The sequence below is a fragment of the Athene cunicularia genome, assembly GCF_003259725.1.
Source record: "Athene cunicularia isolate RWA chromosome 5 unlocalized genomic scaffold, athCun1 chr5_part1, whole genome shotgun sequence".
In the NCBI taxonomy this organism is placed as follows: domain Eukaryota; kingdom Metazoa; phylum Chordata; class Aves; order Strigiformes; family Strigidae; genus Athene; species Athene cunicularia.
This window is the reverse complement of record NW_020799101.1, coordinates 9,818,273-9,845,771: the sequence shown is the minus strand read 5'-3', so window position 1 is coordinate 9,845,771 and position 27,499 is coordinate 9,818,273. Positions and strand designations below refer to the sequence as shown.

General features: G+C 40.3%; 1 protein-coding gene across 2 annotated transcripts in view; it reads right to left on the bottom strand.

Annotated features, from left to right (window-relative positions):
* AKT1 (AKT serine/threonine kinase 1) overlaps window positions 1-27,398 on the bottom strand; it is a 76,961-nt gene extending 49,563 nt beyond the window's left edge. For both annotated transcript variants that reach the window (XR_003398482.1, XM_026849365.1), the window contains exons 1-2: window positions 27,289-27,398; window positions 21,684-21,862 (exon numbers count right to left, since the gene is read on the bottom strand). Coding sequence is in view for 1 of the 2 variants with exons in the window: in XM_026849365.1 (XP_026705166.1) it covers window positions 21,684-21,729 (46 nt within the window). In the remaining variant the exon portion in view is untranslated. The remainder of the gene's footprint in view (window positions 1-21,683; window positions 21,863-27,288) is intronic.
* Window positions 27,399-27,499: the final 101 nt, after the last annotated feature.

Below are 27,499 nucleotides of genomic sequence, written 5' to 3'. Positions count from 1 at the left end.
GAAAAACCTACAGGTCACCTGGGGTAATGTTCCGGAAGAAGGTCACCTGGGGTGCTGTTCATGCCTTAGGGACTTCTGTAAAGGAAGGCACATGCACAGGTACAGAAAACCCTGCATGTAAACCCTGCTTTGTCGTTCGATGCTTAGCGTATGCTCTGGTTACAGCATTTTCTTCCACTGGTCCCTGATCTGATGCTATCAGCTCAGGCGGCAGCTGCTAGGGGCTCCTCTGCTGCCCCAGGGGTCAAACCAAGCCAGGCCACCCTGAACATCCTGCTGCTGCTGGCATCAAGGCAGAAGAGAGCAGGAGGAGAAAGGGGGAGGACAGAGGCACCTTGTGGAGGGGGAAGAGTGTGGTAGACAGGAGCCAAGATGTGGTTAGCACAATTATGGCTCAAATCTGCTGCATCTGAGAAGAGGATGCTGGCAAAGAGACAAGCTGGGGTGTGTCCCCAGTGCTGGGTCTCTGCTGGGCACACAGGGAAGGCGCTGGGCTGCTGAGAGCATAGGCACAGCAGGGAGAGGTGGCAGCCTGACCCTCACCCCAGGCCACACCAGCTGGGCCTGTGGCCATCATCAGTCCTGGTCCTGGTCCCATCCCAGCAGCAACAGGGACACAGCTGGAAGGGCAGGTTGCGCCCAGCGCACAGAGACAGCATTGCTCCCCATTCAAACCTCATTCTTGAAACATGGCCAAATCTGAGCAAGTTCAAATAGTGAAGCTACATCCTTTAAGTACACACACACAGGTATGTACGTTAAACAGAGCTAATGCAGAGCCTGGCTATGAGTACACGACATCGCTGCACTGACCCCGCTCCTTCAACAGGCAGAGCCAATGCTCACAGTGATATCTTCCAAAAGACAGCCTGGCCATGAAACTCAACCCACCCTCTGGTTTGGGGAAGCTATAATGTTTAGATTATTCCCAAATCAATGCTTTTGTGCATTTATTCCCCCCTCCCCCTCCATACTGTAAGAAAACCACTTTAACATTAGGATTACAGTTTCAGTATCAAGCTAACAGACAAAAAAAGTTTCCAAAAAGCCATCACTGCGCACTTGCAGTGGCTAATCTGTAATTTTCATTTATCCACAGCATAATAAATGGATCTTTGTAGTGGGCAGACCTTGTTGCAAATTACAGTTTTCTAAACGAAGCCATGCTTGAGTATAGAAATTGGAAGTAGAGGTAACACCCTCTCCTTTTTTAAAAAAAAAAAGCGAGAACAAAGGACCCACATGAAAATTACCGTCCTGGTAATATATTTCGTAATAAAATTGTAGTTCAACTGCAACATTAACCAAGCACAAGTCCACTCCTGGGTCACCATCATTGGTTGGAGAATATGTTTTTCTACATACTTTTCTTCCCCTCATGAGAGAATCCAGATTTCCAAGTTTAATCATCTTCCCTTTTCCAAAAGAAATGGAGCCCTTTTTAAGCAATGAAGACATTTAATCACAGTGGCAGTACAAGATTAAAATGGATTAGAAAAATTAATCCAAACTGAATGTCTCCATTATGATAAAGTTTCACAATGAACATTAAATCAACAGGTTCACTATTTCAGGTATAAAATCTGATTGAAATTGCTGCCGTTTTGCAAAACTACTGCTTTCTCCTGCCCCTCCTTACTAAAAATGCAGTCCAAATTGCTATTTCTATAAAGAAGTATGTCCAATATTGACAGGAGTTCTATGAAAAATTACTGATGATCTGCAGGGATTCTTTACTTAACCCAAAGGTAAAGTTTACAGCAATTTATTGCACAAAAACCAACTGCTCTGCAGATCTGAGCTCCTGTTCCATGATGCAGTTAGAATTTCTACCAAAGAGGGAAGCGGTAATTAAATAGCTTCGCAGACCTCTATTCTTTACACATAATTCATGACAGCACACAGGATGGAGAGAAAGATAGTTATGGCACTCTATATACTTTGCACTTCATCAGGTATGCTTCCCGCTTTTAATCTTTAAATGGGAAACTGTAAACAGTAAGTTGCAAAAAGGCTGATGATGAAACAGCAAAAGACAGACAGGGTGGGGGAAATTACATTTAAAAAATGGGATTTAGCGTCAGAAACATCAGTGCCTTTTAAAAACAACAGATCCAGCCATATTTCCCCTTTCCTTTGTACTGAAGTTTAATAAACATTTTCTCCAACTTACCAATTTTGAGAAAATCGCTGGATAAACACTTGTGTTAACCCAGTTACATGGCTTGTTGCCAAATGTAATGCCAAACTTCCCAGTTGCAAAACGAGCTGTTTTTACACACCAAAGTAACCACGCAGCAGGCCTGCCGAGACTGAAGACAGCTGACAGAGATGACTGTTGCTGTCCCCCCATTGCACCGACATCCATCCAAATACCAACATCTGCTGTGCTACAATTTACTTTTTACACAACATTTAGCAAAACAGTGCCTCTGACTGCAACATCATTAAGGAAGTAACAACAAATAAATCGCAAAGTCCCATCAGACAATTGTAAAATTAAAGCATAGTTTGTCTTGCATACACTGAGCTTTAGTTCAGACGTATTGGACTTCAGAAATAATAAGCATCAGAATCTGTTTTCTTTTATTAAACACACAAGACAAAATTCTGTAAACCGTGACAGGCATAATCCATCATTGCAGTTTTGAGGATATTGACTTGACTCAATAGGCAGAGAAGCAGATGCCTGCAAGGCAGCCTGGCCTGCCCAGTACCATCGAAGCAATCCAGACTACTAACAGGATTACACTATGCCTGGAAGCATAAGAAGTGCACTGTCAATTCAGGGCCCGCTCCTTTTCAAACACCCAGGGTGCATATTTTTGCTTGTGAAGTAAGGAATTAGTGTTCCTAAAAACTAAAGCACCATATGCTTTAAAGGCAGGACTGAGCACTGGGGCCAAGGCAGTCGGATGCCACCCCACTGAGGTGAGGTGGCAAGGCAGACTCCAGTAGCGAGTCCCGTTACAAACTCAAATCAGGATTTAGGCTCCTAAGTGAAAGTCAGGTTTGGTTAGTGGTTCCACTGCACTGCCCAACACACTTCACATCACAGAAGGATCTATGCGATCTGGTGTCCTCCAATTAGCTGTCCTTCACACCTGTGTCACCCAGGGTGCTGCAAATCGAAATGGGGCAACATTGCCACCCTGACACTGCCATGGTGCTCAGGCTTTCATTGGCACACAAGCAAAAGAGGAGGAAGAAAGAAGAATTTTAATCTTTAAAATTGTGACCAGTTTTCAAACCCAATTCTTCTTCCTGTCCTGCAGTAATTCTGTGAATGTGAAAATAAGACACACAAAAAATTTCTCGCTTTCTTTCAAAAAGCAGATACTGAACAGAAAATTTTGTCAAGAAACAACTTGAATTCTGTTAGGCAACAATTAAGGGGTTTCCCTCCGTCCTCTTCCTCACCACCACCTTTTTAACACAACCTAAAAATCAGTGAAGTTACAAAACATGATGTTTTTTTGTGGGAACAAACACTCCTCCCTGCATCTCCAGACATTGTGTCTGTCAGGAACAGCAACATACCCAACACTCAGTTCAAGATACAAAAACTTGGCAAGCAGTATCTCAAAGCATTTTCACCAAAACAATAGCTTCCCTCAAATTCCTATCAGCTTAATAGTGGAAGACAATAATATTTCAGATAACACAGGCAGCAAACATTTTGGTAAATTCAGTGGACGTCCTTTATCCAATTCGCAGATAAAAACAGCCAACATCCACAGCTAGATTAACAAAAGTGCTTAACTAATTTTGTGTTTAATTCATGATAAATCAAGAGGTTAAGCGCTAAAATACTTCTGAGGGTTTTGGCCAGTGTTGATTTGTGTCAGACTTTATGGCAGTGTGTGTGTGTGTATATATATATATATATATATATGCGCGCCCATCATGGGGCACAGGAAAAGCTGTGGAAAGTACAGCCTATGCGTATTTAGAGCACAGTCTCTGTGATAGCTACTACATGTTTGCACAACAGGAGTCAAGGTCCATTGGAAATTTATCTGAAGAACTGCTCCTGCGCAAACTTTAGGTTCAACCTCTGAGTTCAGAACTGAAACACTATTTGTTTGTCCATTTATCCCCTGGCATGGTTGGCTTTTTGTCAGACAGATGTATGTATGCCACATGCAAGTCGTTTCCCAACCTCTGCTCCACCTCCCTCCACGCACTCTGCACACACTCTGACCCCTCAAGCAAATGTTGTAAGAGAGGAGGAAGTGTTTCTGACAGTTTGCATACTCTTCACAACAATTTTATTGCAGGTTATAAATGCTTTCTCCGGCCCTCCAACACTCCTTGTAAGGAAACAAAGCAAAACAAACAAAAAATCCACCACTTCCCAAACAACTGAATGCCCTAAACCCAGCAGCAGGAAAGGGGAGGGAAGGGGTGGAGTGGAAAGGACAGAGAGGATGGATTACACTGAAGTTATTTTTGTCCTGTTCAAGTGGATGGGCAGAGTCAACTAAATATAGAATTTATCAAAGCAGGTGAACAAGGAAGATGACATGAGCCACATGTTTCAAGGAGCAAGCAATAAACAAAGTACACTCCTACCTCCTGGCCCAAAAAGCTCCCCAAATACACACTACAATTTGCATGAGCAAGATTTGATTGAACAAGTATTTGACACACAGCAGCCTTCCCTCTGGACATGTGACAATGTAAATGGTAAGCAGATAGGTTTCCTGTCTCTTACCTGGTTGTACTATATATAAACAAGTACTACAAAGCCCACTTTAAAACGGAAAGAGGTTTGCACTCCTCTGTGGTGTCTCTGGACAGAAATTCTTCTGAAGAAAGTATGTTTGCATGTACAGCTGGGTAATAAAGCACCGCTTGAAATCAAACGTTAAGGAATGTTATGTTGTCAGTGGCAACACAAAGGATGTGGTTTCTATGAAATTTAACCAGTTATGTCAAGGACAATTGCTTTCTTCTGGTCAGACTGCAGTCCACACACAGCTTGCTCAGAGTAACTGCTACAGTAGTTTGAATTTCGCAAGTGAAAATCCATTCATACGTATTTTTAACTCCTTCCAGGGTCTGAGTGAGTCTCTGAAATGCACTGGGTGGCTGTTGCCAGAAGCACATACTCCATTCAGTCACTGTGAGCAGCCCACGCTGGCAAACACAGGAGTAGCAAGTCTCACCCAGGCTCTTGGGCTCTCGGAGCCTGCAGCCAAGGATGCAAACAATAGCATTTAGCAAGGACGTTAAGTGCTTTGCTGGTATGCTGACAGTAGAGAGCAAGGAAACATTCAGAGAAAAGACATGGCACTAGTCAAGCCATGACATCAGTGGAAGCCACACTCCCATCAGAGCTGTAACCTACCACTGGGTTTAAAGAACAGAAAGCTTTTATGTGGAACATTTCCTTCTTCCAACTGTGCTCCCAGTTACCAAAGAATCCAAGAGCCCCACAGCCTGAGCTGCATTTGTCCTCACAACATCCCTGCAAAGTAGGGAAGTGCTGTTATCACCATTTTACAGACAGGGAACTGGGGCACCAAAAGATAAAAATAACCTTATCTGAGATGATCATATAGGAGGAAGTTTGTGGCAGAACAGGGGACGACTGGCTTCGATTCTCAGTTCCAGGACAGTAATCTAATATACCGGCCACCTCTTTGGCTTCTAGATGCTCTGCCTTCAGTTTGACTGACCTACCAATCTCCCTTGGACAACAAGGAATGGGGAATGCCTACACCTTTTATTAACATCATCTGCAGCCCAGCAAAAGTGGAAGAGGGTATCAGATGGAGACATTGTTTGCATTCAGAAGTCCAAATCTCAACAGAGAAAACAATTTCCAAAATAGTCAGCACTATCGTGGTACCATGGGAAGAGGACAGAAGATATACCAAGTTATCAAAGTAGAAAAATTTTAAAAATCCATGGCAGACTAAGTACAATTTTAAAATAATTAGTTAAAGTTTTATTAGAAAGCTGGTATTAGACACGCAGCCTGCAAGAATCCCCCTGTTCTAGAAATTTTAGGTTATAAACCAGTAAGAAATTCAAAATCCCTTTGGAACTACAGCTATCTTATTTCAGACACAGATCTAAACACAGATCTGATGTAGTTTCATATGGAGACCTTGGCTCCAGACTTCACACAATAATCTTGTCTCAGATAAAACAAATTCCAGAGGCTGGAGAATGCTCAAGGTTTCCCATTTCTGGCTGAGCCAGACTTCAACCCTGTCCTCAAAGGCTCTCTTTTCTAAGTGAAATGGCACATCGGGTCCAAAATTTACTCTGCCCTTTGGGACTCCAGTTGCAGCCATACAGACCACCAGTTGTGAAATAAGCTTCTACAACTTAAGGGCATTCATAAAGCAGCATTTAATGTCAACTATGTGATCTGACTATTACCCTGGAACAAACAGCAGAGATCCATGACCCTACAGATAACCTGGTTTATGGTCTGACTCCAAAAGGCAGCTGCTCATCGTAACGGCCAAAGGATGATAGACTGCTACTAAACCATCATGAATGAACCTTGATAGAGGACACTGTCACTATACTGATTGAGACAAAGGAAATTTGTGAGTTGGTGCTACCTGAGGGCACCAGATCAGCCATGCGCAGTTTCCAGGTCACCTCTACTATCAGTAGTCTATCCGGTCGATCACTGCTGATAAACTGGACCTTATGGCCCAGGCCTCTGCTATTATAATAGGCTGTTGCTGTAAACTTCAGCCACCAGCAACACAATGTCAATCTAAAGCACACCCCTGCCACGGTCAGAGTCTCAAGAAGCTGCAGCCAAACAGCTACTGCTGGAGGCGACCATCAAAGCACCTAATTTAACTTCCATCAGCAACAAAAAATAACTGAAGCCTTGCTTGGAGAGGACCAGAAAGAACAGAGCTAGTCCCACCACACATACCACTACCTCTATTTCTCCCCTTTCTTTTACACCAGGACTACAAAAGGGTGAAGGAGAAAGGCTGAGATGAGGTTAGAAATTTTTCTACTTTCTGACAGCAAGCCTCACAGCAACAACAGCCAACCAACCAAAAGAAAACAAAACTCCTGACAGCTTCACAGCTACGAAACAATCTTGGTAAACCAGACATTATAGTAATTAAAGCAAAAAGCAACTTTTGGTTCCAAAGCAGAGACCCAGAACACTAACAAGAAGTAGTAAATTAGCAAGGCTTGTTAATTATTCCATGTTTTGAACCTTTTCCTTGAAAAATCCCACCTTCTGTACTTGAACAGAACAGCCAACACTGAAAAATTAAAAGGCCTGTTGACAACAAAGAAACTGCTATTTATTTTCTGTTTGACGGCCATCACAAGGAATATCAAAACTAAAACCAAATACCTCTACAAATGGGGTTGTTATTCTCCTTCAAAATCAGACTGGACTTTACATGAGATTCCCAATATAAAACCAGTCAAGAATCACAGAATACTTTATGCTGAAAGGAGTCATTAGAGGTGATCTAGCCTAAATGTCCACTCAAAGCAGGGCCATTCAAAACTCTACAAAAAAACTCCTAACACTAATAGTACATGTATTTTCATAATTCTCCTGAATTACCTACAAAGGCAAAAAATAGAACAAATACAACTTTATCAAACTGCAACTTTCAAATCAAATTCAAGGAACAAAACCAAGTCTGCTTGGCCATGTGCCCTCATTTTAATCTCCTTGCCTCCAGTAACTGGTTTGAGGACTGTAAGAGTCAGCAGAAAGATGAATATCAATAAACATTCTGTGTGTGTACTGGTCATAGAAAGGAGAAATGAATTCTGTGTTTCTCCATGTTTTATTTCACCACATGAATGATGAGAGAAATAGCACAGGATTGTACATGGTCAAAAAGGTATGCACAGCCTCTGAAGTGTGAATGTGTAGCTACAACCACATATCCTGTTGTGTGTTATTCCACTTCTAAAATGGTGCCTGAAAAGAGAAAAGTCTCCAGAAACATGAGGTTTTGCCATAAGCACACCCAGTCAAGTCACAGGAGTAAACAAACCTCTTCAAGACACCAACAAGAGCTGTTGTGAAGTAGCCCATTTCTAGCAGCCTGGAACAGCTGCTGACAAGAAAGCTCTCTCCTGGAAAGTACTCCTTAAAATAGGAAAAAACCTTCATATATACTAATTTTTGCACATTCCTGACAGTAACCTGTGAGAGGATTCACATAAAAAAAACCCCAAAACAACAACAAAAAAAAAAAAAAACAAAAAAAAACACAAAAAAACAAGGCTTAAAAATATATAAAACTTATAACAGTAAATCTAATTTTTTTTTCTTATTTTAGATATAGCTTTACATAACATAATGCTTTGTATTACTGCAGTACACTGCAACTTCAGATACACATCTGAGGCTGAGCCACCTGCTGAACAAATAAAACAATGAGACAGTCTCTGTTTTGCAGAGTTAATGTCACGGGAGAGGGAAAACAGAAAGTTAGACAGATAAACACACAAAAAAGGGGGACCAATACTGGGCATCACAGTGAACAGCAGTCTCAGTACACATGCACTGCAAGTTCATCAAGGCCTTTTATAAGCAACACAAGGAGCGAGAGCTTTTAAAAGAGGATAATAAAGCAGCTGTTTACGGGGACTATTTCCCAAGTGTGAAAGGGTAACACAAGAGAAAGCACAGAAGTGCTTGCTTGCCCCATGTTGTAGTCACAGTATAGAGACATGCTAGGCTAACTGGAGGCAGAAGTTAACATCTTAATAGCAAATTAGAGATGGTAAAAATAGGTATGAAAAGCAAAAGCAGCTGGTTTTGCAGCTCAATGCAACAGAGGAACTAATAGATAGCAACAAAGCAGCCGCCCAAAGAACGAGCTCTGCCCTGTTCAGAGCAGCAGTCTGAATGGGACGAGGTTACATGCCAAGCATACAAAGATGCAAGATGATGCAAACCTTAGAAAAGTATATTCCCCCTCTCCATGTTTTGTTCTTGTTTCCCATTTTCATGAATAACAGTACACTCCAACAAGTACAGCAACTTTGAAAACATCAACTTCTTCAAGGATCAAAAAATACAGTCTCTGCAGACAGTCTGGTTATAGTTGCTGTAGAGCCGAGACAAGTCACTATTTCAGAAAGAAATCTGGCCACCTGCTGCTCTAAGCAGAGAAGGCAGTATACATGTAAAATCATGCTTTTCTCTGAAATTACAACTGGTATTACCCAGGAAACACAGACTAGACTGGGAAAAAAATGCATTAACTCCAAATGGTGCAGTTATGCTGAACTGAATTGTACACGGTTAGCTAGCAGTCTTCACTCAAGGTATCACAGGTTTGTTCATCTTAAAATAATTTTGTATGATTCCCAATGAACAATCTACTACAGCCACTTTAGACCTCCAGCTTCCTTTCAAGGCAGAGAGTAGACAATCAGTAAGGCTGGAACATCTCAAAACCTCAGGTGTTAAAAAAAAAAAAAGTTAGAGCAGTTATGGAAGGATGAAAACACCTACAGTACAAAAGGTTCAACTGCAGTAAGAACAGCATGTTCTAACCCAATAAAAGCAATCACCAAGTCTAGTCCTAGAGCTCACTCAGGATAACATGAGCCTATGCCAATAACAAGGTGTAAGTTTTAAGCAACTGCTCTTAATGCATCTGAGCCACCTTGTCTGAAAGGAAGCTGCTCCATTGCATCTGTCTTTAACAGGGATGTCCACTATGTTCAAAATGAGAGGCCAAATTTGGCTGCTACATCTTTGCAACCCCACTGTGTAAAGGGGAAGAATTATCCCAGCTTGTAAAGGCAACAGTCCAGAGAAAAAATGCCTCGTTTTACCTGAACATGCTGAATCTGGCAAGAGCTGACAGTCAGGGAACACAGAGAACCCTTTAAAAATACACAACATCGTTTATTACACTGGGACAGTACTTCATGTTGCACAATCCAAGCTTTTGTTTCAAGCAAGAAAATGTTTTCTAAATATTTTGTCACCATGACAGTCTAGCCTTGGACTCAAATTGTGCCCTTGGTTACTTCAGAAAACCCCTGTGAAGTCAACTGTGTTATACAGCTCACCGCCACGTCCCAGGCCATCAGGAAGGCTCACCTGGCAGTGTGGCTACCAGCGTCCTCTCGGCCCTCTGTGCTCTGCATGGCTTTCTCATCCCAAGCTATTTTGCTTACCCACAAACTAAAACATTCAACTAAAATCCACATGAAGAAACAACATTGTATGTAAGAGGAAAACAGTTCTGCAACTGACATCTCCTCAACAGGTTCAGCTTTATCCCACGAATACAGGCAAAACAAAAACCATTCCCAAGATAGCAGAATGAAATATTTTAAACACACAGAGAAAAGGACACATAGAAAAACATCCCAGCTTTGAGGGCCCTGTTCCAAGTAAAAATACTTCTTTCAGGGACATTAATTTGGCAAACTAAATCTGAGTAGATACAGGCTAAGTCCACAGTACAGCCCCAAAAAGAGCAGCAGAGCATTTCTGTATGACTCAAGAAGCCCAGCGAAGACGTCTGCAGAACAAGATCAACAGGGTGTTTATATACAGCCAGCAGCGTCATGTGAACAGTCAGTTTAGTTTGTGAAATGAATGTTTGCATTGTCATTAAAAAAAAAAAAAAACAAAACAACACCCTCTATTCCACACTTACAAGTTTCCAACATTAAAAACATAGCAGGGGAAGGAAGTCCTCTAGCAGCCAAAATTTACAAATTCTTACCATAACTTTGGCGCAGTAAACTTCTCCAGTGTCACAAAGGCCTATTCTTCAGGGGGCTCGGTCGCCTTTTTTTCAGAAAGACTAATCCACATGTGAACGCTATTAAAGAACATACAAAATGCCAACAGAAGCATAAACGTGTGTGTGTTTGTTTGTTTCTTCAAAGTTTCATCTGTCTTTACTTACACAGAAAGATACCTAGGAACAGCCTGGAGGCAGGTATTTCTGTTTTCTCGCTTTTTACTAGTGAAGCTCAGTAAGCTTTTTTCCTTTCTCCTAAAAATGACAAAGCTATTTTATTTTAATTCATTCCAGTGGGTGACAGAGATTCATCCTCATAGGTTGCATTCAGCAGTCAAATTTCAAGAATTTAACAAAGAATGAAAATTTCAATACTGGGGGGTTGGAGGGTTTGGTTTGTTGTTTTACTGGAAAAGAAATTCCTAACAGTAACGTTTTAATTGTTTGAGAGCCACCTTACTAGAACCTCAAAGAAAATGCTAATACTCTTAACTTACACTTGGCATTTCTGCACTGCAAAAAAAATCCAAGCTCTGAAAGTCAGCACTTTTTCCTCTTATTATCTGAAGCTATATAAAAGCCCTAATATAGATTTGAGAGAAATACAACAGAAAATCCTGCCTGATCTAAATACATAGAGCTAAATTTATCTTTCAGTTTTCGAAACACCACTTAGAGATTGGGCATTTAGAGTTCTATTCATGGGCTAGAAAAAAGCCAAATGGTACATTTTAAAAAACTGACTTTGAAATATTGTTATGAGAACAGGGACAAGCTATGTAAACCCTAAAATTCTGTGGGTCTTTGTATTCACGATTATTGTCACAAACTAAAAGGCTCATATTCCCTACTAAGCAAACATTTACAATTAAATCCATTCTGCACAAGGCATTTGCATTTTGAGATAGAACAGTCAGTTGTTTCAGCTGCTGTGATTTAGATGGATTGGTTCATTATTGCTGCAGTTCGTTTTCAGCTACACTGTATAACAAAGGGGTGCCAATGTAGTCTTGAATGGCTTTAAAGCTAAGTATGCTGGTATTCTTCCATGATGATGTAATTTAACTATCTTCCCATCTCTCAGATCAAGATATCTTGACTTTACAGGCTGAACTTCAGCGAAAACGACAGATACAAGCTGTCGCAATAGTGTTCAATGGGCAATATCTCTGCAAGTCAGCTGAAGGATGTTGCTGGCAAGTTTGCAGTGATTTTCCACTTATGAAAAAGTAATTTTTCCCTAATTCTTTTTTTAGAATAAATACTTTTCCTATCATGCAAGTAACAAGGCAACTTCGACTTCCACACCCAGACATACATCAGTTATATACCTTCAAATGTTTGTGCTATAGTAAAAACATATCTGTAGCAGAAAAGATGACCTCGAACTACAATGATCTCTGATGCAAGGAAAATTTCAACTTGAAAAAGTCAACTACTATCCTACTCCTTCACTGTCTGAAACATATCAAAGGCAGTATTAAAGCAGCAAAACCATTCTCCTACTAACAAACATGTAAAAAAAGCAAGATTTCTTTTTTTAAAAAATTATTGATGAAAAAGCCATGATGATTAGTGGCATTTAACCTCCCAATCTAAAGCAGGGTCTTCTCAAGACACTACCGGAGCAGCACAAAGAGCGTTTACCACAGAATTACTTGATTACTGAATTTATAGTGGCAAAGCATTCATATCCTATGTCCAGAAATCAATTTCCACCTATAAAACTACTTCCAAGCCCCACAACCAGCACTGTCACCATAGATTATCACAACTGGATTCTAGTCTGCTCCATGTATAAATATGCAGTGGAATAATAAACATATAATGTCACTAAACCTATGTAACTACACATTTAAGTCAAGTCTTGAATTAAGAAATAAATGCCTTCTCTTCTCTTAGTGTTCCCAAAATTTCATTTCTACTTAATAAGGATAGGAGAGGATGGAGGTTGCATGATCAAAAGTTAAAAATTAAAAAAAAAAAAAAAAAAAAACAGAGAAAACACTTTAGTTAAATGACTGCTACTTATAGACAGAAGAGAAACAGGGGCAGGGATATGTATGACACACAAAAAAACACTAGTCCAAACAATCTGTGACTGGAAACCCCTGAAAACCAACCAGCAAGTGAAAGGTAGTATTCCCACCACCTTACATTTGCAGCTGAGAAGGCCCGACAATGGATTTTTGAACTAACAGGTTTGTGCAAGGGTGTAACTTCTTAGTGACACTCCAACTTGTGAAGTTCCAACTCAGACATAATAGCAAGAACATACAAAATAGCATGCACCCTTATATTTCAGTGCATAAACCCTACTTAGTACAAATATTTTCCACACCACTGTAACTACATGATTCTGAACAAGGTGGCATTACACTGGCAGCTGTAATACGGCATGTACAAAGGCTCATATTGGAAACACATGGCAAAAATTTTAAATAAGTATTTTTTTCTCCTAAATCTTGAGATTTAGTTTAACCAGAGTCTGATGGATAAAAAAGCATATAGTTTCAAATATAGTTTGTGTTTTTCTATTAGCCATTAGATCCATTGAGCCTCTTCCAGAAAATACAAACGTTACTCTTTCATATCGCTTGCTTTCTGAAGTGTAAATCAGGAGCTATTTCTTGATTGCCAGATCCTTTGACATGATTGCAGAAATGATAGGGTCTACTTCTAAGGCTAAGAGTTTAGAAAAATGAAAAACATACATTATCAATTGTTTTAAATACTTTATTTAATTACTGTTATTGAAAAATCTCAAATGGCCCTTCTTCCTTCTCCTTAGTCTAAACTGTGAAGGCGGCACTCAGGTTACGGTTTCCACTTTTTCCTCTACATCGTGAGGATTGGCAAGCTCCTCTGCTTCAAAAAAGGGGCAAAACTTTCAAAATCTTGTGACTTCTACAGGTGGCAAATGATTTATAAAGCCACCACAAACACAAGGGCTGCATTTAAAATCTGAGAATTAGCAGTGATTGCTAATGAGCAATCAGCACCTGAAGTCCGCTCAAGTAATACCAGCATCAGTCTCACAAGTTACACTTTCCTATCAGCATAATAATGCTCGTCTTGAAGATTCTCTCCTACAAAGAAGGGCTGAGAGAGTTGGGGCTCTTCAGCCTTGAGAATAGAAGGCTCCGGGAAGACCTTATTGCGGTCTTTCAATATATAAGGGGGCTTATAAGAAAGGCCGAGAGGGGCTTTTTACCAGGGCCTATAGTGACAGGACAAGGAGTAACAGTTTTATAACCTATAGGAGAGTAGGTTCAGACTACATATATGTAAGGAAGAAATTCTTTCCTATGAGGGTGGTGAAACACTGGAACACATTGCCTAGAGAAGCTGCGAATGCCCCTTTCCTGTAAGTGTTCAAGGCCAGGTTGGATGGGGTTTTGAGCAGTGTGATCCAGTGAAAGATGTCCCTGCCCAGGGCAAGAGGGGTTGACTAGATGATCTTTAAGGGTCCCTTCCAACCCAAACCATCTTAAGACTGGAGCTCCCTCTCAAAATATCTATCTCCTGTGAAGGCTGTGTGGTTCATGACCAACACAAAACCCACTTCTCCAGCACACATGTTCTGTAGTCCTCATTAAGAGTACACTAGCAAAGAGCAAGCAGAGACCGATTTGATAGCCCCTGAACGATTCAGATGCTGCACTTGGCCTCAGTACTAGCACGAAATACCACTGCAGTCATGCACAGAACCACTGACTCCAAAGTGTATTTCTACATGCAGTTCACCAAAGGCCTGGGCTTTGGACAGCACTTCAAAACATGCTCTCCCAACTTACCCAAGAGACTCGGGAAAACAACTGACTTGCCCACAGTCTGTGGTGAGTGTTTACCTCGGCTGTCCTCAAATACAACCATGCACTTTTGAATAAATTGACAAATTTCACAATATTGTTTGACCACCTATCTTTCTCACATTTTTGGCTCAACTTGAAGAGGTGGGAGAATAATCCCAGAGTTCTCTAACATGTTTTCCAACTGCACTCAAAGTCTGTCTTTATTATTTCCCCCTTTCAGTTGCAGTAAATATTTCTCACAGAAGCACACTACTTCACACCTAATATGGTGCTATTCTTTCTCCATTCTTTTTCTTCCTCTTTCCTCACATAGTTTCCTGGTTTTTGTTCCCCCTTTAAGAGGCACATTGTACCTGCAACATAATACATCTGAAAATAATTCCTCCTCTGTCTTCCCCCCATGAGAGATGACTTTTTAAATAAGATTTAACTCTTTTTTTTTTCTCCTTAGTAAATCAGTTACTTCAATATATAAAAGGGGAAAAAACCCACAAGGCTGACAGTTGTTTGTTTTTTACAATGCTCTGTCTTTTAAAATGCATTCAAATTAAATGTTCAGATGCTAAGCAAATCCCTCTTGCCAATACATATTAAGGTTTGTTTCCTAAATGAATCTGAGACCAACCCCCATCCTAATTTTAAAAGAATTATCCATAACAGAAGTGGTGGATAAAAGGATATACACTACATATCACCATGTACCGCTCTACAAGCATCAACGTCCTCACCAACTTTTTCAGATGGTAAGAGCACTAATACAAAGCAAGTTTAGGCAGGGGAAGCCGTGGGCACAGGCAAGGAGTGCAGCTGACAGTGCTTAGGCAGGGAGAGCACCCAGCCGGGAATGATGGAAAGGAAAGAACCTTCTGGCATCCACAAAGGGGCTGCAGGGGAAAAGACATTTTCAAGTGAGGACAAGGCACCAAATTTAAAATGCATGGCACAGCACCTTGCCTAAAACCACTCCTGCAAGAACAACACGCAAGCTTTACTCTCTTGCTCTCTCTTTACCTCAAAATAGCACACTCAGTATTTCTTTCTTCCTAAATCCAAACCTGATGACTTCTCAATATGCCTACTGAGAGAAAAAAGAACAGAAAACCATGTGGACAACTTCTTTTTTTTTTTTTTTTTTTTTTTTTTTTTTTTTTTGCATAGTCCTACCTTTTGCTTCTCGAAAATGAAGGAACCATGAAAAAGAGGATCAAAGCCAACGCAGGCAGTTTCTGCATGATCCCTCTATCAAGCATTCCCAGACTCACTTTAACAGGGCTTGGAACGTCCTAGATCACTCACTCTCAAATCTCTTTTAACAACAAGTAACAGTAATTTATGATGCTACACCACTTCCAGTGATAGAATTGAGACCTAGTTTGTTTCACTTCTGATGTACAGTGGAACAGAATATGAAAGTAAACTTCCAGGTCTGACAAAAATAATGTGGACATCAACATATGAGCTCTTCCTCTTTGCCATTCAAAGCGAGAGTGTGTTTGGTGCCACTCATACACAAGTTCCAGACAGTCAGTTTACAAACACAGAGAAGAACATCTAACCTAGCATGACCTCTCAATGGAAAGTATTTTGCAAAAAAGGTGGAGGAAAATGTTGGAATAGATATTTTGAGAGTAATTTTTAATGAAAAAAAGAAACATTTGGACTTTACCCTTCAAAAATGTGAAGCTGGGGCTTAAAGAGTGGGTTTTCCTACACAAAAAAGTGTTCTGGAAGAAAGACTTTTGTAAAAGGACACTGCAAAGTAGCAAAGGTCGTCAAAGATTTAGGCAGCCTGCTCAGTGCAAGGAAGATGAGCAATCTCTAGGCTACGCTAGCTCTTTCAAAGATGTTGTACAGTATAGTTATACTGTAGTAGGTAATTCTCAGCATCTGACTTCCCTGTCATCTAAATCAGACTTTTTACAGTACACTGGATCCAGCCTGTTTCCTATGATCTCTCCAGAAACAATTCCATCAGATGAGATTTACTCTCCAAAAGCCTAGCTGACTAGCCATTATCAGCTCATATTTCTCCAGATGTTTTGTGATCTCATCCTTTCTTAATGTCTCCAGCATCTTGCCTACCACCAAGGTCAGATTTATTGGTCGACAATTTCCTGGTTCCTCCCCAATCGCCTTTTCCCAGAACAGGGCAAGCAAAATGAAAGCAACCAAGAGCTAGCATTGCAAAACTATTGCCCCTTGTGTTGAAAAAGAGACACACAAGAAAAACCACAAACTGACACAGCTTATCTTTTGTTTCCAATAAGAAGAGCAACAAATTTCCCTATAAACCCAACCCTTCAGCTGTGGAAGTAGCATCAGCTTCCTTCCCTCTGTTACAAACTTCCCTCCTCCATTCTTTGTTCAGCCCCAATCTTGTTTCTTACCTTTCCTCTTGTCCCATTTTTCCTCTGAAGAAGCTGTACCCTCTATAGCTTGCATCTTCAGGGTACAGATGTGTCTTAGGATCCTTTGTATCAAGGATACAGCCACTCCTTCGAAATATCATTAAAGCCAGACCATCCTTGAACTAAGCTGAACCTTGAAGGTTCTGTCTACACAGGTCATCAAGAAAGTGCACCACTATGTCCCAGGGACAGACAGAAGCCAAGGTAATAAACACTCCAAAATAAAACACACACACACACATACAAAAAGAGGCAGGGAACATGGTAAGAACAGAAAAGAAAAGAGAGAAGAAAGAAGAGGTGAGGAAAAACAGCAACACAAGAGACTCAATGGCTTTAAAAAAAAAGCTAACTTCTGGTCATACCTCATAAGATCTTGTTTTGATTCACACTAACAGAATACTGAAAAGTATAAACCTGTGCTCAAAATAACAAAGCTAAAGTTCACAGTCTGTGCTATTCTGCTAGAGAAAGTTAAAAGACCAACAAACAGCATTTAATTCCTGACTTGTATCTTACATACAGATCCTGCATTCATTTTATGCAATGAAGCTACAGGAAGACAAATCACAATGGACTACTGGTTACTTATTAGGACATCTGTATCACTCCATTACAGAAATAATTCTTTTAGTTTTACTTCCGTAAGTGGAGTAAGTATCTTCTGTACAATTTCTCATTTAAGGACCTCTAGTCATTCTGATCAGCTTGAAAGCCAGACTCCCAACCAGTCAAATAGTTTTACCTGCTTAAAGTCCACACAAATTGACATTTGGAGGACATGTTGTAGTTTTCATGGTTAAAATTACTGTGCAGTGTTTATATACTACTTAAAAACAAAAGCAAAAAGTAGCACCACATTTGCTGCTAAATATTAATGGCTGAATACGCAGGTCTCTCCTGCTGCATATAATTGCTTCAGAGTTCTCAGAGTGAGAAATCAAGATTTCTATTTCCTTTTTTAAATGTCAGTGTACATTTTTCCCCTCCCCCCTTTTCCCTGCCTCCAAAAGACTCCTTTTTCCATATGAGTTTATGCCCTAATAAGAAAACCGGACATACTAGGGAAGACAGAGATGACAGAGTATCAAAACGCACAATCCCTCTTTTGTTAGCTTTGCAGAAAGACTTAAAAAAAAAAAAAAATCAAGTAACCACAGGATGAAGACTGAAGACAATAGAAGAACCTTTATAAACAGGGATCAGAGCAGAAAGATGCAAGAAATCCAATAAAATCTTTAAAATGGATCAGTAAAGTAAATAAAATACACTCAGGCATACCTCTTTTATCCAACGTTCCACAACACATGACCAAAATTAAGGATACTCACAACATACATCCAGAAAACCTGTAATCTCAGAACTCAAAAAGTAGTAATTTGGGCAGATAATTTTCTCCTTCCTCCCTCATATTCAATCACAATTATAGCACCTCTGCATCAACCCACTTACCCCATCCTTTCCCACTAAAGAAACCTTCAATGTAACACAACCAGGGTCTACATACAATACTACCCTACATTTGAGTTTCTTCATGTTTTCTATGTATGTGCTGGAACACTTCAGCCATGCAGTTATGCAAAAAGTGGTTAGTATTTTAATTACTGTTTCTGTCTTCACACTAGAGTCCATCACCTCACTATGATTAGAGTAAAAGCACTAAGTGCTGCCAATGGGGAAAACTGGCTGAGGTTAGACATGTCATGGAGATGGCTCTGGCCCCTGCACAAACAAACATCTGTGCTACTGGAAGTAGAGCTTCCTTCAAGCAACTGACTTACAGAACTGCCAAGAGCTCTCGGCCAGGCAGCAATGTTTAATTTCATTTCTCCATTTGTATTTTTAATCTTGGAAACAAAAACAGAAATGTAAAGCATGCTGACAGAAGAAAACAACCCCACAATTCTAAAAAGCCCTGCTATTTCCCTGCCAGGCCAAAACACCTGCTCCTGCTAATGACGGCTTTATGCTTATATACACCTGCCATCCAGAAGGGCTCCAGAGCACTTTGCAGCCTGATTTATACATACACAAATCATTAAAACCACCAAAATTAAGACACTGCTGGGGTGAGATGTAGCAACTGTTTTAACTGCACACAGCCATGCTGTTCAACTGCTCAGGACATGAACTAAGCGACACCGTATCCAACCAAAGTTATGAAGGAACGTTAGGTAGAGAGAACATCATTGCCCAATCTGGAGTGCGGCCAGTCACTACTTAAAATATTTGCATGTGGAAAGCCCTAGGATCTTTAAAGAACACATGCAGTGCAACCTTCGGTTTTATAAATGATCCAAAAGACAAACAATATACATTTCCTATATCTAAAATCCTCCTTTAGCAGTCCCTCCCTGCAGTAATTACTGTTTATGCCTTAACTTCAGAAGCTCGCAGTATCAAACATCAGTTTTGGAAACATCCTGTGGTTGAAGCACTCGATCTTGCAGAGCCAGCAAAGTGATAGGGTCTGGCAATAAATGTGGATGATTAAAAAAAAAAAAACAAAACCTTTACAAAACGCATGCACACACAAGTAGATCAGTTCCCCCCCACAGGCACCCCCAGCCAAAATCCCAGCCAAAAAAAATGAATTTGTCAACTGATCCCAAAACAGCTACAAAAACCAAGAGAGTAACGGAGCTGACACACTGGCAAACTGAGAAGGGGAGATAGCACTGCTTTCTCAAATCATCTTTGCATGGACAACAAAGTACCAGTTTCAAAGTCAAAGAAGTGGAATGAAATAGGTGTCACTGAACGTACCAAGAAGGCAAAAAGGCACTGGGGAACAGGTTAAAAAGATTAGGAAACCTGGTATCCAAAAAACACCAAGATACTCTTTGGGCATTTGGGCACAAATATGCAATCTCAAATATGCACCACATGCAGACTAACATTTTGGAAATGGGAATGTGTTCAGCAGTTAATCTCATCATAATATTATCAGCAAACCATCAGTGATAATAATCTGTTTCTCTAAGGTAATTTAAAAAACAAAAAAAAGAAGAAAATCAGATTGGGGCATCTTTTACTAAGACCTCCTCCAGAGGTCTTCTTCCTTGAAAGTAGCTTTATTGTAATCCTAGAAACAACAAAAATTAAATTCTCAACAGTAAGTACAGACAAGCTTGAAATACAACATGACTGTTTTAAGGTTTCAGACACACCTGTGTCTGAATCATCCTGACAACACAATTCTATTTTCATACTTTTTAAATGTTTCTCCCTCAGATTTTTGGACAGTGCTTCTCAAAATAACAAAATATTTTTTTAAAAAAGTTACAGGTAAGTGCAGAAAGAATTGTAACAATAGACGGTTAGAAAAACCTCAGCCTAAAACCATAATTTAAAACTAAAAACATATATCTCTGATTTGAAGAATTTCTAGATTCGTAACTGGGAACTGGAACCATAATTCTGTGTTTCTTTCTCCTGCTTTAACCAAACACAGCATAATTCTCAAATACTTTACCAGAACAATGTAGTGTGAGTACACCAGAATTATCGAATAAATTATTTAAGATGATGAGTGAAAAAGCATTTCTAACTGAAATAAACCAGAACACACACAAAAAAATAGAAAAAACTTTATCAAAACATTTTTACATCAGGCATATCCAGCTGTTAGAAATATGTTTCCACCCTTTTAAAACACAGATTATCAACATGTTTTCTAAATTCTTAGAAATTTCTTATAGTTGCAGAAGAACCATCAGCCTTTATCAAGGTTACAATAACGTATTTCCATTTTCTTCCAGAAATAATTATACTATACCTCTGCACCTTCAGGCAAGTTGTTTCAAACCCTCCAGAAAAATCCTGAGTCTGCAGAACCATGCAAGTTTCCCTACTGCTGGAGCATACACGTTCTGTTTTTGGTCCAAAAAAATGATGATATTATGGAAAGTACCTAACACTGCTCTCTTCTTTCCAAGAAATGATAGTAGAATACAAAGAAACAGGTAAGTCAAGTACCTTATAGGAGCAACACTGTAGTGCTTGAAAATAAACACCTCCTTACCACCCCAAACAAACCAAACACACTGTTTTGGGGATAAAACATTTAAGAATGCAAAAAGCAAAACTGTACACGTGACTATGTTATTTCAGTTTTGCCACCCAGTCAAGAATAAAGACTTTTTGTAAAAATCAAATGTCATTAGTGGTACAACGGAAATCCAGAGAGTGCAGAAACTCAAGGCTATTCTTCCTGTCTAGGACACTGGTACCAAGAGCAGTTCAGACACAAAACAGTACATTCTCTAGCAAGTCTCTGCAAGAGCACAGCATTGCTCACAAAACACAGGCGTATTTTTCACTGTTCAAATGAGGATTCACATCAAGACAATTCTACCTTCTAACACAAACAGAAAAGCTACAGACCTCCATATAAATCAAAATAATTTGCTACAGTTTAACCTTTAACACTCTTAAGTATCATCTCCTTCAGTTGCTATCTTTTATTACCATTTTCAAAGCAGTTGACAGTTTTCGGTGAACACAGACACATGCACACACTCTCAAAGGAAACCCCTTGTACGTGTGCTTCAAAAACTTGAAAGAAAGTCACTTACACATATGTATAAAGCATACTCCTTATATCCCATTCCCTATTTGGGTGAACAGGAAAATAACAGACTATTGAAGATATGCTGCTAAAGGACAGATCACCACGCAGAGAAAGTCAGTCTACTGTCCTGGAGGGAAGAGACGCTTACCTCGTTTGTGAAGCCACCCTTCCTTCACTATTGCTACTTCATTCATAATGGCAGGAATGTCTCTTGAAAAACCAGTTTATGCCAGAAGATCACTCTGTTGGAATTCCTGAACTTCCGAAGAAGGCTCCACAAAAGGGATGGGGCTTTTTTTTTCCTGGTTTTCTCCTTCTCAGTTATTTCTAAAAGGATCAAAAGAATAATGCACCATCATTTTGAAGCATGTCACATATGTACAGTAAGGGATACAGCAGGGAGTAGCTTTCATTGCTGGGTTGTTGGTTTGGGGGTTTTTAAACTATTATTACAAATCCTAAATGAGGGCTTAGCTCTTCACAAGGATTTTTATATCTCTGCAGATGGAGAAACATGCTTGCTGAAGTCTTGCTTCTTCAGTGAGTAGGTGGATTGTGGGCAGACTCAGCATCACTGGACACTGTCTGGATTAGAGGTGGATGCAAGACCTTGCCCAGCAGGCCTCCATCTCTCCAACACCACCTCACTCTCCACAACAATAAAAATTCTGAGGTTTCACAAAGTCTGGTTTTAAATATTTCCTGGTAAGAAAACTTGAAGAACCTCTTCTGGAAGGCTTCTTTACAGCCTGATGTGTAGCAGTCTACCAACTAGCACACAGTGCACCTTAGAGATAAACCTCTGACAGTAAAAATTCCCAATACTCTGCTTCAGATTTTCCTACCTTCAGCATCATCCTGTTAATCCCACGCAGATCTCAACTCCTCAACCTCTGATATTTATAACTCCTACCTCTCTTAGAGGTATACAGAGAATCTCAGATAAGCTCACACACCCTTCTGTTATCCTAAATCAGCCCTTATAGCACCCTGATCAATTTTATTGCTCTTCCCTGAACGCGCTGCAGTTTGCTGCTGTCTTTCTCGCAATGAAATACACCTAAGTACCACTTAGGATTTTTACCCCTCCTCCGCTTTATGAGATGAAGTCCCTATCTAAATAGATAAAAACTACCGTATCTTATTGAAAGCATGTCTAGCTCATGGCTGACTACCATAGAAACGTTCTGTGCATTTCTCTTCCTCGTTGAAGTATTCTCTTCCCAAATGCATTAGCTTCTTTTATTTTTCTAAATTAAATCTGATTATTTTTCTTCTGGTGCTACAAATGTTCTCTGTTTGTTTTACTTTAATGACTTCTGTGCTCTCCAAAGTGTCCATATCACCACTCAATCTGGTATTACTTGAGTGATCAAAAAATGTAATTGGTGACAAATTCCCAGCAGTAATCAAGAAGTTCAATAAAACAAAACCCAGCAGCATTTGTAACCTGCCACCAAAGACCTGTTTTTTACTGGAGTCTCTTTCCAAGACAGAGACATTGCATTCCTACCTAACAAATGTATACCGTCTCTGCATGCATTTGGCACACGTGCATCAATTATCTCTGAGCATGCAGGTGATAGCCATCCATCAAAAACTAGATTAAAAAGCAACTAATTCTCCATAACTCACTAAGACACAACCCTGGATGGAAGAAACAGGTGGTCAGAATGAATCCAACCTAGAACTGAAACCCCAGAAGGGACAGAGGGCTCTGTACTGTATGTCACCAGCACTTCAAAACGGGCAGCCAAAGCAAGGAGGTCAAATTTGAACAAGTTCCATCCACTGCCTGCAGAAATGGACTGGGAGAAAGGAGGTCACTCCCCTGATACTTTGCCTATGAACTTTCACTGTTTGTCACTATTCCTCAGCTTTTCCAATAACACTTTATTTTCTAGTTTTTCCCCAGAAACAAGATGGGCTGCTTTTTTTTTCCAAGTTACCTATCTGCCATATCTCACTGGTTATAATTATCAACTCCAACAAACACGTAAGACATTTGCTTGAGGGAGGGAAAAGACACAAAAAAATTACATTGGAACAAGAGACATGTAAGAATTCCTTAATTTCATAAATAAATATGACAACACCATATACTGCGGAATAGAGACCTGTAAACCACAGCTGCCAGAGTTACCTTGGAACAAACTCCTTTAGCTCCAGAGCAATTAGGATAGAACCTGATAAATATGGCAGGCTTCCGTTCTTTCAAAACTTCACACACAACAGCCATGCGAGTTAGATTGACTTGTTGATGCCAAGAGACCAGACTTCATTTAGAAGCTTCGTTTAAGCATCAAGCAATTTGCAAAGTGTTGAGCAAAACCCCTAAGATTATAACAACTTAGGTCTGGAAATGCAACACCCAGGTGTGAAAATAACACTTCTAACATTGTGTTGTAAGAGAACACAGGGACTGTGTGACCTATCTCTGCATCTTGAATTCAACAATTTAGCTGCACTTAACAATCAATAGCCTTTTCAATAACCATACCTAAAAAAGTTAAGCTACAAGCCAAACTAGTCTGTAGAAAGGACAATCTTATTATTAAAACCAGAAAAAGGTACAAAGGCCCAAAATTCCACCATCTGCACCTAACTTACTCCAGGTTTTTCTGGGTTAATGCTTGCCAAGATTACCACTTGGCAGCCTCCTGCTCTTCATGGGCTTAATTGTCATCTCATAGTTTGAATTTGAATTACAATACAGACCAAAAAAGCAGATCAACAAAGAAATCTGAAGTTCAGAGGAACTATTTTTTCTACTCTCTGTGGTGTTCAAAAAGTTTGGACTGCCTTTTCCCTACAATTTCTACCCAAGAAACACTCTTCACTTGCTACTGCAGCCCTGCTACCAAAAATGTGTCTCTACCTGCCTGTCTCCTTCAAAGGGAGAGGGGTGGTGAAGGAAGTAGGGGGTCTTATAAAGGAGCCATGCACAAGAGACTGGGCAGCACAGCACAACAAAGTGGTAAAACATTAAATCCCTGACACCAACCTGCAGCATGGGCTCCACCTCAGTCTTTCAGTCAGCTATGCCAGACCACTTATTTTATAAGGGGGAACTTAAGCTGTCTTTTCTTCACGCTGCAAAGAGCTGGGGATCCCTTCTCACTGTCCAACAAGATGTCCATAGACACAGCTCCAACAGCAGCAAACCTCCTCTATCGGGTATATTTTAAAACACACATTCAAGCTGTGCCTAATATATCTATTTTAGTAAAAGACGCTATTGAAGACAGCAGCAGCAAGTAAGAGTAATTTCTCGGAATAGAAGAGCAAGTTAACTACAGGTCAACATACTACTGGAGATGCGTAAACCAGAGAAAGTTCCTTTTCCATAAAATCCTTGGAGGAGGGAAAAAAAAAAAAAAGATTACAGTCCTCATTTATGGCCATCTAGGAATGGTTCCCAGTGAACAGAGGGCATCTGAGGTAAGTATGACCTGGCTGCTCCAGCCTGTGTCTCTGCACATGACTGAATACTGTCAAAAGCTAAACAACTCCGTCTTTCTCCCAGCCTTCTGTTTGCTTGTTTTTCAATATGTATTTCTGTAATACTTTTTCGATACCAAAGTATTCCTCAAGCGGCTGAAGTGCAGTAAATCATGAACGGCATGACATCAGCATCATAACATGGTGAGGCTGGTTTTATGCATATATTAATTGCTTAAAGGTTATTAACTATTTTATAAATAATAAGATAACTCACTTCCCTAGGCACTGCAGCAGCAAAACCTGCTTTAAGGAGTCAGTCCAACCAACCATCCAACAGAAGGTGGAGCAGAACTGTTTTTTCCATATTGGGAGAGTCGCAGAGTTCCTTCTCTTATTCTTCTATTTACTATGCTCACCCTCTTTTGTCTTCACAAAATCAAAAGATGAATCTGTTTTCCTTGTCCTCTCTCCAAGACAAAATTTTATATTCATTTCTACTCACACCCTAAAGCAGAGCAGGAAGGAAAGGAATTCTTCCCTAATGCTGAAGCTGAAACCTAAGTTTATGGGATGCAGAAACATCTATGGTAATCGCCTCATCTTCATAAGGGAGAGTAAGCAAGAGACTGAAGGAGGATCAGACCCACCAACCTCAGTCCTGCTGCTGCCTCACCTGACACGTTACACTGTGTCCAGGCTGGGTAAATTAGTCCAGATCAGAGAGCAGGTTACAGCAAAGCATGCTCCTGGACTAACACTTCCACATCACCCATGACACCACCAGTTACTAACGCCCACTGCCCTGGTGTGGCATGGTCCTGATGCTTCCAGGACACCCTGAGCCCTAACGTGCTATGCAGCCTTATATTTTCTTATCATCCACAGCAGCAGGACCAGGCAAAAAAGGATCCAGCTGCCCCTATTTGCCTACCTTGGCCACATGACACTGTCAGGAGAGCAGATGAGACACAGAGGAACTGCAAGGGCAGAGGACCCTGTGTCTGCACCCACTGAATGGGCTATCATGAGCAACCTAAGCTCTCCTGCTGCAGTAGGTCCCACCATAAGCTTACAGCAGACAGACAACTGTACCTGAACAGCACAGACACACAAAGCTGGGCTCCAGCCAATATTTCGATTAGAATGTAGAGATAGGTGTCCCCACCAGGCTTTGACCAGTGAAGTACATCTCCTGAGTTATGCAAATCCTGCCTTGGGTGTTCTGCGGGAGCAGCAGCGGTTCCAACGCGCTCAGGGCCCTCTAAGCCCACAGTACTTCGCGCTGTGACCCAGTTACCAAATCCGGGCAGAGAGCTTTCAGAAAAGCTTAGAAGGACCAGGTTGTTCCAGCATCTTAGCTTACTTTACAAAAATGCACTGCAGGCCACAAGCTAGGTGTGGTCACTCCTATTTGCTACTCTATGTTCTGTGTCGAATGACACCGCATCTAAACTGGTATTTCATGGCAGCAAGCTTATCACAAGCTTCAGAAAGGCTTCTCTGATTCTAAGCTATAGGGAAAATGCTAACTGGAGAACAACAATCTCTAAAGCCACATCCACATTTCTTTCAATCTGTTAGCCTAATTTAGGTTTACAAAACTGTAATTTGAAATACTTGTGCTCTCCATGCCTTTGCTGATCAATAGACACAAGGTTAATATTGCTCAGGTGAGGGGCCAGAGTTACAACATCCAGCTGTCCAAGCTGCAAGCGCAACTATAGTTTGACAGGACAAACTAAGGTTTTTCAAACTAAGCTATTTCAAAACTGAGTGATGGCAGAAAAGAGACTTCTTCATAACCTCTCTGTCAAAGACACAGCTCAGACAAAATCCTCTTTATGTTCCCAAACAAGAACAAGTCCTTTTACAGTTTATGCTCATGTAATTTAAGAACTGTGCTGCTCAGAACTTCTGTACCACTTGAGATGCATTTAATCAAATTCTATTTTAAAGTATTTATAACAGAAGTTTTGTTCTGTCCCCAAACAAATCAAGTCATTTGTGAACCTATTTAATCCTTAATGTAATCACTTACAGGACATTTTTATAAGCCAGCAAATGAATGCTGGAGCTAGAAGTTACTTATGGACACTGGATCAATTCTTAAATGTGATTTACCACTGCTGCACACCAAAAACAGTTCTATAAACGTCACACACAACAAAACCCCTCCTATTTAAAAAATCAAAGGTAGTTCCACAGTGTCTTTAAATCTGTTAACTCAGACAAATGTTGTGGCTGTCATCAGGAAATCAACTACTACATAAAAGTAATTACTAGTCATGCAGAATGTCAAATTTATTTACCTGTAAACAAATATTCTTCTGAATTGTTAGTAACTCTTTATAACTGTATTTTGAAATGTACATCCCTCCTGTGGTATAAATAAAACAAACAAGAGCAAATCAGGGATTTGCTTCTTACATATTATACGTGGTGGGAAGACAAAGAAAAAAAGAAAAACAGTTAAATACTTTCCCCAGAGGAGCAAGAAGGGGGGGGGGGAGACCGATAAGG